Raw genomic sequence first — 12,542 nt, 5'->3', positions numbered from 1 at the left:
AAAATCACTGCACACTGATCACTATTTGTTTTAGATTTATCTGGAGCGAACTCAAAGTGGATACATTTTGGATACAAAGAGGAAGCATTTGCTTTTAAAAATACTCAAGTATTCATAAAGTATTTTCAATATATTGTAGTGTAATATTTATTTTATCAATAAGGCGTGTATCCTTGGTTGACTTAAAAGCTCTTTACATCCATTTCCATTAGCACTTTACCTATTTATGGCTACTTTGTAACTGTCAAAATGAATGCAATAATACTGTATGTACTAAGTTTCCAAAAACAGAAATAGGCGATTCAAGTAAAGAACAGATAGGCCTAGGCCTACTCGAAAAGTAGCTTAAGTCAAGTAAATTCACTGTCCAACTACTCTGCAAGCTTGTGTTAGACTATTTGGTAGCAAGAAGTAGGCCAACCCATCACACAAACAGCAGCAGCAACCAAATCACCAATTATTTGTATTGTTGTTATGATGGAAACAGTCATTTCACCTCACTTTCACTATTCCAGTGTGTATTGTGGTATGACATTCCAAATAGCCTATATTCAATTTTGCATCATTTTAGACTGACGTCATTCAAACGAAAGCGAGAAAGTGAAAGTGGCGCGCCCAATGAAATATACCCGACCTAGCTTCCTTCACTTTTCATTTACGACGTCAGCGCAGTGGGGACATGCAACGCTTCGCTACGCCACGCCACTTGGCAATGTTTCGAAATCGACGAGAATGGCAAAACAACTAAAAAGGAGACTTTAATGTCAATCAACATGGCGCTATTGGATTGGTTTTCTGATTTAACAACGACCTCTAAGATGATTCCTTCACTATGTGCTACATAGTCGAAAGCAAGTAGCTTAACACGAAGACGAGGAAATTGTGGACAAGCAGAAGGAAGTACAGAAGGTAAGATACAACATGTCACTTGTCAGCGAAATGTAGCGACAGAGTAGCCTAAGCTAAACTAATTCACATTGTAAAAATTATAATAAACTGTTTAGCTATAGTTTGAAGATATAGTCGGCCACATAGGCTATTCGTGGCGTTGAGCGGGGCAGGGCTTCGAAAGGGAAAGTGAAGTCCCGAATATCCTTGCTTCTGGAGTAGTGGGGAATTCTGCCGTTTCCCTTTCCATACTTCTCCTATTAAAGTCGCCAACTCAATTGCAAGATGTTTTACTCAAAGAAGTCCTCAGATCCTTTGCAACGAAGCATTTACTCTTCCTCAGCAAAATGCATATCAAATATACATGGATTTGTGTTTTGCTTCTTAGCTTCACTGAAAGCGCGCACTCTGTCTGTGGATGGCTCAAAATGTACGAACGCTATAATGATGAGTGCTTCAAACTTTTGAAAGGCATGGTAAGTGTGCGTTATATACCGCTATGTTCTGTCACTTGTTACTTGGTTAAACGTATGGCATTTTGCGTGTTGCCATGCAATTAGTCAACGTGCAGTCCTAATTAATTAGCACTGCCTGTATTCCTGGTGGACAATTAAATTTTTTTTGGAAAAGTTTACATAGTGGTAACAGATATTTTACTATGAAGATTTGTGAAACATGTTGCAAATAGAGCATCACATGCTTCTGTTTAATATTTGAGAGTAGAGTCGATTGACTTGGATTGTTATACATATAAATGTGTATAAATGTGTTTATTTTTCTGTCTTTGTCTTACATGAAGGGAGGACATTTCAAATCAGATGGAGTGCCCAGAATTCCAAATACCCAGAGGGTTTCAGCCCTATACCTCTCTGCGAACAGTGCCTCGGTAAGACCTTTTTCCTTCTTTACTCCCGTTGCAATATCCCCATGTGCTTCTCCTGCGATCTTGTAAACCTACATTTAGCTGCAAAAAGGATAGACAGCATATCAAATGTTGAAAGACATTTTACTAATTTATAGTAAATATAAACTCATTGTACTGCATTAGAAACCTGAGTCTGTGAATAAAATTAAAAAATAAAAAGTCTGTAAAACAGTTTATGCTCCATCCAAAACTGCTGGTTGGTTAAAACACCACCATACAGAGAATATCCTATTTAGACATGATCTAGAAATAGCACTGTAAAATGGCATGAGGTATTGGAAAACTGTCTTGTGATTAGGCTACATCAATCAAAATGTGTAGGCCTAAATGATTTTAGACATGATGGACTTTGCATCCTCTGGCCTAAAGAGGGGAGGGTCCATGCAACATTAGCACACAGTTCAAAAGCAAGCATCTGTGATGGTATGGGGATGTATTGTCTTTGGCATTGGCAGCTTGTACATCTGGAAAGGCATAATTGACACTCACGGATGTATACAGTTTTTCAGAAAAACAATGGCAAACTGCATTGATTTTACATACATATTACAACAGTTAAGTTCCATAGTAGAAGTGTCTGGGTGCTTAACATGGCCTGTCTGCGGTGCACACCTGTCACAAATAAGGTTGACATGATTTGCAAATCATAGCCTTCTTCTGCTTGTATTTACATTTCACACAACATCCCACGTTTCTTGAAAATGGGGTTGTAAGATAATTATTTGGCCTTCACATCATGATGTACAAACGTGTACTTTTGTCTACATAATGTAATACAATCACAAGAAGCTCTTCAAGTTAAACATGCTCCCTTAAATAGCCATGGCAAAGAGCTACGGGGAAGGCCTTTCCTTATTCATCACTAATCACTTACCAACAAGTGTTGTTGTTGTTGTTGTTGTTGTTGTTGTTGTCATCGTATTAATAATTTGAATCATGTCTTTTTCTTTGTCGTTTTAGGCTGATGAGAAGATCACATTCCTGCACGAGGCCACAAAGCAGATAGTGAACCTGTTGAACAATCCAAATGTGACAGACACTTGGGATAAGACAAAACTGGACAACCTGCTCAACGTTCTCTACCAGCAGTCTACCAACCTTGGGCATTGTGTGAGTTTACTTAATTGCTTAAGATGAACAGCCAAAGAGTCATGATGCATGAACCATTCATTTTGTTTCAAAGAAATACTTTATTGAAGTACTTTATTCTGTTTTCAATATTTATAGGCTACACAAGTGCCGACAAGAATGTCTAAATACAGAAAACCACTGAAGAAACACTTCCGTAACCTGAGAAAGTTCCTGAACAAAATGGTAAATAGTATTTCTTCGCTCTCGTTTTAATCATTCTTCATTATGCAATGAGTGATGAACATGTGTTTGAAGGACAGAAAATTAGGAATCTGTCATGAAGCTTACAAGCTGTGAGTGAAGAATCCAGTCCAAACTCATATTGACCCAGTTATGGATTAGTATAGGTGTGAACACTGAACGCTTGTTGATTGACATACTAATGAACTAGATCCTGCCTCTGTAAAGAGCCTTTAGTAGAAAACATATATGGCTTAAATGTTGAGTCAGGATAAACAGATTCTCTGTGGACTCAATGTGTCCACCACTTCTATACGGAACATTGTGCACTCTGCTGAATAACAACTTTTCTTTGTCTTGTTTCAGAAATACAGCACGCAGTCATGGGAGCAGGTCAGGGAAGAAGTTGAACGTCATCTACGCAGACTTCTGTTCCTAGTCCACACCATGTCCTAGGAGGACTGAGGAGGCGACGGCACACACTGGATTTAGAATTTTCATTTGATTTGGGGACACTTAACTCCCCACACGACGACATGGTGGTGGTCCATCACGGTTGACAATGAATATTCACTGTTGACGCCTTGTATCATTCCGAACATTCGACCGAGCCATCAATGGACAATTAGCTTATATGGTTCTTAGACCATGCCTTGAGAGCAAACTATTTATTGTATTTATTTTATATTATTATTTTATAATGTTTATTTATTGACTGAAAGCTGTATTTATTTTTTGTACTTGAGAAATGCCTGTTTAATGTAGATCATTAAACTCTTTATGATGTGATTCTGTATTTTGTACTTAACTCCATAATAAGCAAGTAGTGGGTTACCGATGACACAAATCATCACACATAAAACTGATAATATAGATGAGCTGTATTCACTAAGCTGATACCTGATAGCCTGACTCTCGCCAGACCCTTGTAGTTCCGCCATGCTCCACCAGAGGCGTTTCGCTGAGCTCCACACAAGGGTCTGGACGCGAGGGCAATCCAAACTCGTTCCAGTGATCAAAAAATGATCAACCAATCAGGAGCGCCGAAGCGAGTGTTTGATTCAAATAACAATGGCGGCACGCAGCGAGGAGTCTTGTGCTGACATTGATTCTGCTATTTCAACCGTTTTGTGGAATCTATCGAGTATTCATTCTTTAAAAGATTAACAGAAAATAGTTTCGAAGACATTTATTGGTGGCAAGGATGTTTTTACTCTTCTTCCGACCGGGTTTGGCAAGAGCTTGAAGAAGCCTAGCACGTCATTCAAGATAACAGGCAAGTGGTTTGTCAAATCACATGCGAGGATGTTTTACAAGGACCCGCCTTCATAAATACATCTCCTATCGAGAAGTCCCAGATCCTTGTGTGAAGCAGACAGCGAACTACAGGATCTGGCGAAAGTCAGGTTAGATACCTGAGCCTAAAATTAGGATATTCTGCCAATGTACATTTTAACAAAAATATTATTATCTGAACAATGAGTCATACGATACTAAAATTGAAAATATACTGTAGATGAGCTGTATTCATTAAGGTGATATCTCAGCCTAAAATTAGGATATTCTACCAGAAATTTACATTTTTAACAAAAATGATTATTATCATACGAAGGACATGTTTGACTATAAGAAACACCTATTGTGCCACGCCAGGATATTTGTATGCTTGACCAATATTTTAGACCCTTATTAGTACTGTATATCACTGACATTATATTGCCAAACGTTTTGGGTCATCTGCCTTGACTCATATGAACCTCAAAGACATCCTATTCTTGATAACAATAGTTTAATATGATATCGGTCCACCCTTTGCAGCTATAATAGCTAAAACTCTTTTGAGAAGATTTTCCACAAGGTTCAGGAGTGTGTTTATGGACATTTTTGACCATTCTTCCAGAAGCCCATTTGTGAGGTCACACACTAATGCTGGACGGGGAGACTGGTCATCCCAAAGGTGTTCTATTGGGTTAAGGTCAGGACTCTATGCAGGCCAGTCAAATACATCCACACCAAATTCTGTCATCCATGTCTTTATGCTTTGTGCACTGCACAGTCATGTTGAAACAGGAAGGGGCCATCCCAGAGCTGAGCTTGGCCCCTTAGTCCCAGTAAAAGGAACCCTGAATGCTTCATCATTAACCAAGAGATTTCGGACAATTCCATGCTCCCAACTTTGTGGGAACAGTTTGGGGATGACCCCTTCCTGCTCTACCATGATTGTGCACCAATGCACAAAGCAAGGTGGATGATATGGATGACAGAGAATATAACACCTCTGGGATGAATGAGAGCGGAGACTGAGAGCCAGTTTCCTCGTCCAACATCAGTGTGTGACCTGACAAACACACCTCTGTAAGAATGGTAAAAAAAATCCTAGAAACACTCTCCTGAACCTTTTGGAAAGCCTTCCTAGAACAATTGAAGCTTTTGTAGCTGCAAAGGTGGACCAACATAATATTAAACCCTATAGATTAAGAATGGGATGTCACTTAAGTTCATATGTGAGTCAAGGCAAGTAACCCAATACTTTTGGCAATATGTTGGAATGAATTTCTGTGACACAAGTTCTTATTGATCACATGTCCCTGATTATATCTAACATAGTCTTGTAATTCCCATGACAAATATGAACAATATTACTGACAAGCTGTGGATGATAAGCACATAGTAACCATCAGGCACTCCTATCATTGCAAATGAATTGAATTGTACAAAGGAGACCTTTTATTACCTGCATGTACTGTGTTTGGTTAGCGTCTGAAGTTCAGTCCAAAAAGTTAAATCTTAGTCTCCAAAAAGGTCAATCTTAGTTTCATCTGATAAAAAAAAAAAAAACGTTTTCCACATGGTAGCAAAATATTCCAGATGTGTTTTTGCACTGAACTCCAAGCACTATGTTTGCCAAAACCAAACACACCACCCAAAACACACCATACCTATACTGTGAAGCATGGTGGGGGGCAACATTATGTTGTGGGGATGTATCTCTTCAGCGGGGACTGGGCAATTGGTCAGGATAGAAGGGAAAATGGATGCTGCCAAGTACACCCAAATTCTTGAGGAAAACCTGTGTCCCTCTGCTAGACAGCTGAAGATGGACAGGTCCAACACGACAATCTTTAACATACTGCCAAAAAACAAAAAACTACAAATACATTTTTCATGAGCAAATATATATATATATATATATATATATATATATATATATATTTGCTCATTCATATTCAGCTTAATTATTCCATTGCTGTAAGTCACTTTGGTGACCACTAAATGAATGAGTGTAATGTAAATGTATCACTTCTCATCATCCCCCTCCTCCCACTTAATGTCCCTCTGAGCTGGGTTTTGTTTAATCTTTTGCATAATTGCATTTACATCACTGGCTGACTTCATGCTCATTTCAAATGCGAGTGGAATTAAAGGTTCAGTATTTGTCTAGAGGAACAATAGGCACACGTTTTCAAAATATTAATACTGATTAATAAAGATGAAATACTCAAAAATCAACCCAAGTATAGTAGTCAAGTAAATGTTCCGTCCAGCCCTTGTGTTAGCCTATCTGGTAGCAGTAGCCTAGGCCAACCCATCACACAATCAGCAGCAGCAGCAGCAGCAGCAAAATCATCAATTATTTATTGTTATTATTATGATGGAAGCAGTTTTTCACTTCACTTTCAACCATGTGTTGTGGTATGCCATTCCAGTGTGTATTGTGGTATGTCATTCATATAAATAACCTATATGCAATTTTGCACCATTTTAGGCTGACGTCATTCAAATGAAAGTAGGAAAGTGAAAGTGGCGCGCCCAACTAATAAACCGAAATATACCCGCTCCCTTTCATTTTTACATCAGCGCGCATTGCAGACATGCAACGCTTCGCTACGCCACTTGACAATAGTTCGAAATCGTCGAGAATGACAAAACAACTAAATAGAGACATGAGCGAATGTCAGTCAACATGCCGCTATTGGATTGTTTTTTTTCCACTTTACAACGACCATTACGATTCCTTCACTATGGACTACGTAGTCAAAACAAGTAGGCTAACTCGAAGATTGAAGACAAGCAGGGGGATGTACGGTAAGGTAAGATAGGCCCTACAGCATGTCACTTGCGAAATGTGACGACAAAGTAGCCTAAGCTATAGCCTACTAATTCACGTTGTAAAAAATGTAATAAACTTTATAGCTTTAGTCTGAAGATACTGTCGATCATATAGGCTATTCATTGCGTTGAGTGGGGTAAGGCGTGGAAAGGGAAAGCGCGTCCTTGCTTCTGGAGTATTGGGGAATTCTGCTCTGTCGTTTTCCCTTTTCATACTTCTCAGACTTAGGCTATTAAAGTCACCAACTCAGCTGCAAGATGTTATACTCAAAGAAGTCTTCGGATCCGTTCCAACGAAGGATTTACTGTTCCTCAGCAAAATGCAGGTCACATTTACATGGAATTGTTTTTTGCTTCTTAGCGTCACTGGAAGCGCGCACTGTGCCTGTAGATGGCTCCAAATGTACGAACGCTATAATGCGGAGTGCTTCAGACTTTTGAAAGACATGGTAAGAGTGCGTTATCGCTATTTTCTATGCAAATCAAACATGCTATATAACTGGTTAACACAAAGTCGCTTCATCGTAGTAGCTGACATTTTGCTTTTAGACTGTAGCCTACTGTCAATAAAATTAGTCAAGGTGCAATCCTAATTAATTAGCCCTGCTTGTATATTCCTGGTGCACAATTATTATTATTATTATTAATAATGTATATTTTAAAATGTTAACAGAGTTAACTGGTCACAGATATTATACTATGAAGCTTTGTGAGACATGTTGCAAATAGAGCACCACATGCTTCTGTTGGTTTAGTGTTTGACTGTAGAATCAATTGACTTTGACTGTTGTGCAAGTGTGAAAATAAGTTTTTTTCTTTCTCTTTCTTACATAAAGGGAGGAGATTTCAAATCAGACGTACCCAGAATTCCAAATTCCTATATTTCAGGCCTATACCTCCCTGTGAACAATGCCACGGTAAGACCCTTTTCCCTCTTAGTTTACTGTTTACTCCCATTGCAGTATCCCCATTTGCTACTCTTGCGACTTGCCTTGTGCACACATAGGGTTGCTTTCTGGAGTCACACTATTGACGTCCTGATCGACAGAAAAGTCCTGAGCTGCCATCCAAAGTTTTAGAGAGTAGAAGTTAGATCGAGTGGACTTAAAGGTATCAGGCATGGGTCAAGCCATTTAGAATTTGATAATTAAATATAACAGCTTTGTATATCAACTGATCGTTTCAGGCGCAGGCAGAGCCAAAGAAAATTGACTTTTGATTTACATTTTACACAGCATATAATAGCTTATTCTGCAAATCTTGTAATCCTACAGTACATTTAGCTGCAGAAAGGACAGACATCCTATGTTGAAACAAATCTTACAATTTCACAGTAAATATAAACTCATTTTAGGTTGAGAAGAAAGAGAAACAATTCTCTATGACCAAGGCACTCCATAAAGTTTAAAAAGTCTTTAATCTGAAGTAGACATGTCCAACAAGGACCTAAAAATGCCCACGCGTAGCGGCTGGGGCCTTCTTGAAGAAGAGCCTATTCACAGAAGAACCTATTTAGACATAGCACTGTAAAATGGGCCAAGGTAAAGAGGAAAACTGTCTTTTGATTACACCAATCAAAATGTGTCAGTGATTTTGGATATCATGGACTTTGCATCCTCCGGCTTAAAGATTAGCACACAGTTCAAAAGCAAGCTATGATAGTATGGGGATGCATTGGCTTTGGCATCGGCAGCTTGCACATACATATTAGTCAAGTTCCATAGTAAAAGAGTCTGTGCTAAACATGGCCTGTCTGCAGTCCAGACCTGTCACAAATATAAGGTTGACATGATTTGCAGATCATAGAATTCTGCTTGTATTTACATCGCACACAACATTCCAAGTTCTTTGGAAATGGGGTTGTCATTTGGTCTTCACATCATGATGTATACAAATGTGTACTTTCCTCTACATAATACACTCACAAGAAGCTCTTGTGGCTATTAGAGTTGCTCACTTAGAAATAGCCATGGCAAGGAGCTACTGGGAAGGCCTTTCCTTCACTTACCAATCACATCACTTACCAACAAATGGTGTTGTTGTTGTTGTTGTTGTTGTATGAATCATTTGGATCATGTCTCTTTCTTTGTCATTTTAGGCTGATGAGAAGATCACATTCCTGCATGAGGCTACAAAGCAGATAGTGAAGCTGTTGAACAATTCAGATGTGACAGACACTTGGGATAAGACAAAACTGGACAACCTGCTCAACGTTCTCAACCAGCAGTCTACCAACCTTGGGCATTGTGTGAGTTTACTTAAAATTACTTGAGATGAACTGCCAGAGTCATGATGCATGAACCATTTTGTTTCAAAGAAATACTTTTTAATTTAATTATGTTTTCTATATTTACAGGCTGAACAAGTGCCAACAAGAATGTATAAATACAGAAAATCACTGAAGAAACTTAAGAAACACTTCCATATTCTAAAGAATTTCCTGGACAAATTGGTAAATAGTACTTTATTTTAACTCACTCTTGTTTAGATCATTCTCCATTATGCAGTGATTGATGGACATGCTGTATATTTGAATGACAGAAAATTAGGAATCTGTCATGAAGCTTACAAGCTGTGGTTGAAGAATCCATTCTTATATGTGAACACTGAACACTTATTGATTGACATACTAATGAACTAGTCAGTGTAACTAGTGTAAATAATCTTACTTCTGTAAAAAGCCTTTAGTAGAAAACATATGGCTTAAATGTTGACTCAGGATGAACAGATTCTGTGTGGACTCATTGTGTCCAGTGCTTCTACAGTATACGAAACATTGTGCACTCTGCTGAATAACACAATTTCCTTTGTCTTGTTTTAGAAGTACAGCAAACAATCATGGGAGCAGGTCAGGAAAGAAGTTGAACATCATCTACACAGGCTGCTGTTCCTTGTCCACACCATGTCCAGGGAGTACTGAGGGGGCGATGGCACACACTGGATTTAGTATTTTCATTTGGTTTGGGGATACTTAACTGCCCACACGACACCATGGTGGTTGTCCATCATGGTTGATAACGACTGTTCCCTGTCGACACCCTGCATTTGGCATCAAACATTCACATTTTGAATTCCCAACATACGACCAAGCCATCAATGGACTATTAGCTTGTATGCTTCTTAGACCATGCCTTGAGAACAAACTATTTATTGTATTTATTTATTTATTTTTATTTGATCATTTATTTATTGATGAGCTGTATTTATTTTTGTACTTGAGAAATGTCTGTTTAATGTAGATCATTAAACTCTTAATAATGTGATTCTGTACTTTGTAGCCTATACTCTACTCCATAATAAGAAGATAGTGGATTACTGATGATATAAATCATAAAAAAAATACTAAAACTGAAAATATAGATGAGTTGTATTAATTAAGAATCATATGGGACATGTTTAACTATGAGAAACACCTATTGTGCCACATCAGGATATTTTTATGCTTGAATAATATTGTAGACCCTTAAAATGTCACAGACATAAGTTGGAATGATTTCCGAATGAATTTATGTGACACAAATAGGATTTTCCTATTGATCACATGTTCCTGATTGTATCTTACAGTCTTGTAATTCCAATAACAAACAAACAATTTTACTGGCAAACTGTGGATGATTAGCACATAATAACCATTGGGCACAATGCAAACAAAATAACATTGGTCAGGCCATGGCCCAAGGTTATCAGGGTCTGGGCCTGACTTTTTAGGTTGTCCTAAAATTGAATAATAATAATAATAATAATAATAATAATAGTAATAAAAAAATAACTTTTTGAAATGTATAGCCTGAATAATCACTTGCATACTTAACTAGGATACTAGGATTACTAGGATACTTATAGCCTAGTAATTTTATTTGGGGTTTTGTGAATTGTTTTGGTATTGCTTGTATATTTATTAATTTGTGAATTGTCCTTGGGTGTATTGAAAGGTGCTTTATGAATAGAATGAATAATAATTTTATTTTTAAATATTTTGTTTATTTATACAACTTAATGACAGAACTCAACAGAATAAATTCCTAAATCATATAGGATTGTTGCTATCGGAATTCTGCAGGATTTTGGTTCCAAAATCAGATTGGAATCCTATAGGACTTTTTTGATACGGGTAGCATCTGTGGTATGCTTTCCAAGGTTATTTGGGATTTATGCTGTTTCTCTTAGAGGGAGCCGCCTCATAATTTAAAGGGGTTCAGGTCAAACTTGGAGATATGCAACAGATGTCTGTTGTTAAGGGATACAGTCTTGTGTGGTCAATGTTAACTAGTTGGGTGATGTGGTCATTGAATGATTGACATACCACAAATAGAGATGTCATCTTTGTCAAGCTGTATAAGAAGTGTAACTTTGTATTGTATAGTCAGACTGCGTCTGTTAGCAACACAACATACTGTAAGTCTCCGGCACCATGAATAAAGCTCTCTGAGATATCTGACTGACTGCTGACTCTGCCTAAAGACTTCTTGAACGAATCCAGAATTGTGCACTGCATATGGATAAACCACTTCACATTTAATGTACAGAACATCATATACATTCTCATAGATGCTTGCAGGCAGGCATGTGTACACACACACACACACACACACACACACACACACACATTCATAAAGGCCTCTCAACCACCGGCATCTAGCTTACTTGAGAAAACCTTCTACAGTGGGTTTCAAAAGTGTTCGTCCCTAAGAATATACGGTTTCAGAATGTCAAGAGAATCACCCCAGACTCCCAAGGGGGGTTGACCTTGGAGGTCACAGCGAAGGGGGAAAAAAAAGAACTGAACATTCTTTTAACATCTACATTCAAGTGTAGCCAGTTGGACAACAACAACCCAAGGAGACATTTAGCAGCTTAAGATGCTGTCTAGTTACTGGAAACTTCCCTACAACAGTATGCCCTGATGAAGGCCAATATGGCCATAACGCGTAGGCCCATGTGCTTTTAAATTATCCTTGCCATGAACTATTAAAGGCTTTTTATATTTATAAAAATCTCGGAGTGCCTCTGCTAACCCTTTTTTCCTTTGGATTCTAACCTCACCTGTAGCAGAAGAGCACCTGAGTAGATTTATAGACTCCTGAGCGCCCTAAGCCCTTTTGTGTCTTCTTCCCTACAACAGTTTTTGATAATTCACTAAGCCTATAGTAATCTGAAAGTTTGTTATGTGCAGAATGTTGTTAGTTTATCTGTGCATTTATTGAAATAAATACAAATATATATATTTGATTGCAATACTATAGGCCTACATCAGATTTTCCTCGTCCACCCCCTGGGGCAGGAGTAATATATAAGGGGAATAGCAATT

General features: G+C 38.1%; 2 protein-coding genes across 4 annotated transcripts; both read left to right on the top strand.

Moving 5' to 3' along the window:
- Positions 1-670: 670 nt before the first annotated feature.
- ifnphi1 (interferon phi 1) lies at positions 671-3,913 on the top strand. Its single transcript, XM_062531610.1, has 6 exons — positions 671-909; positions 1,277-1,364; positions 1,688-1,774; positions 2,774-2,923; positions 3,041-3,127; positions 3,491-3,913. Exons 2-6 carry the CDS (start codon positions 1,317-1,319, stop codon positions 3,578-3,580), a joined length of 462 nt encoding a protein of 153 aa, XP_062387594.1. The 5' UTR covers positions 671-909; positions 1,277-1,316; the 3' UTR covers positions 3,581-3,913.
- Positions 3,914-6,997: 3,084 nt separating this feature from the next.
- On the top strand, positions 6,998-11,676 carry LOC134076515 (interferon a3-like). 3 transcript variants are annotated; one of them, XM_062531609.1, is made up of 6 exons: positions 6,998-7,210; positions 7,596-7,683; positions 8,071-8,151; positions 9,333-9,482; positions 9,591-9,686; positions 10,056-11,676. In XM_062531609.1, exons 2-6 carry the CDS (start codon positions 7,636-7,638, stop codon positions 10,152-10,154), a joined length of 474 nt encoding a protein of 157 aa, XP_062387593.1. In that variant the 5' UTR covers positions 6,998-7,210; positions 7,596-7,635; the 3' UTR covers positions 10,155-11,676. The 3 variants fall into 3 exon arrangements, with proteins under 3 accessions (XP_062387593.1, XP_062387592.1, XP_062387591.1); XM_062531608.1 differs by having other exon boundaries at positions 6,998-7,215; XM_062531607.1 differs by having other exon boundaries at positions 6,998-7,683.
- The last annotated feature ends 866 nt before the right edge of the window (positions 11,677-12,542 follow it).

Source organism: Sardina pilchardus, chromosome 3 (assembly GCF_963854185.1).
Source record: "Sardina pilchardus chromosome 3, fSarPil1.1, whole genome shotgun sequence".
NCBI classification, from domain to species: Eukaryota; Metazoa; Chordata; class Actinopteri; order Clupeiformes; family Clupeidae; genus Sardina; species Sardina pilchardus.
Note: the sequence above shows the minus strand (reverse complement) of the source record. Positions and strands in the feature narration are given on the sequence as shown.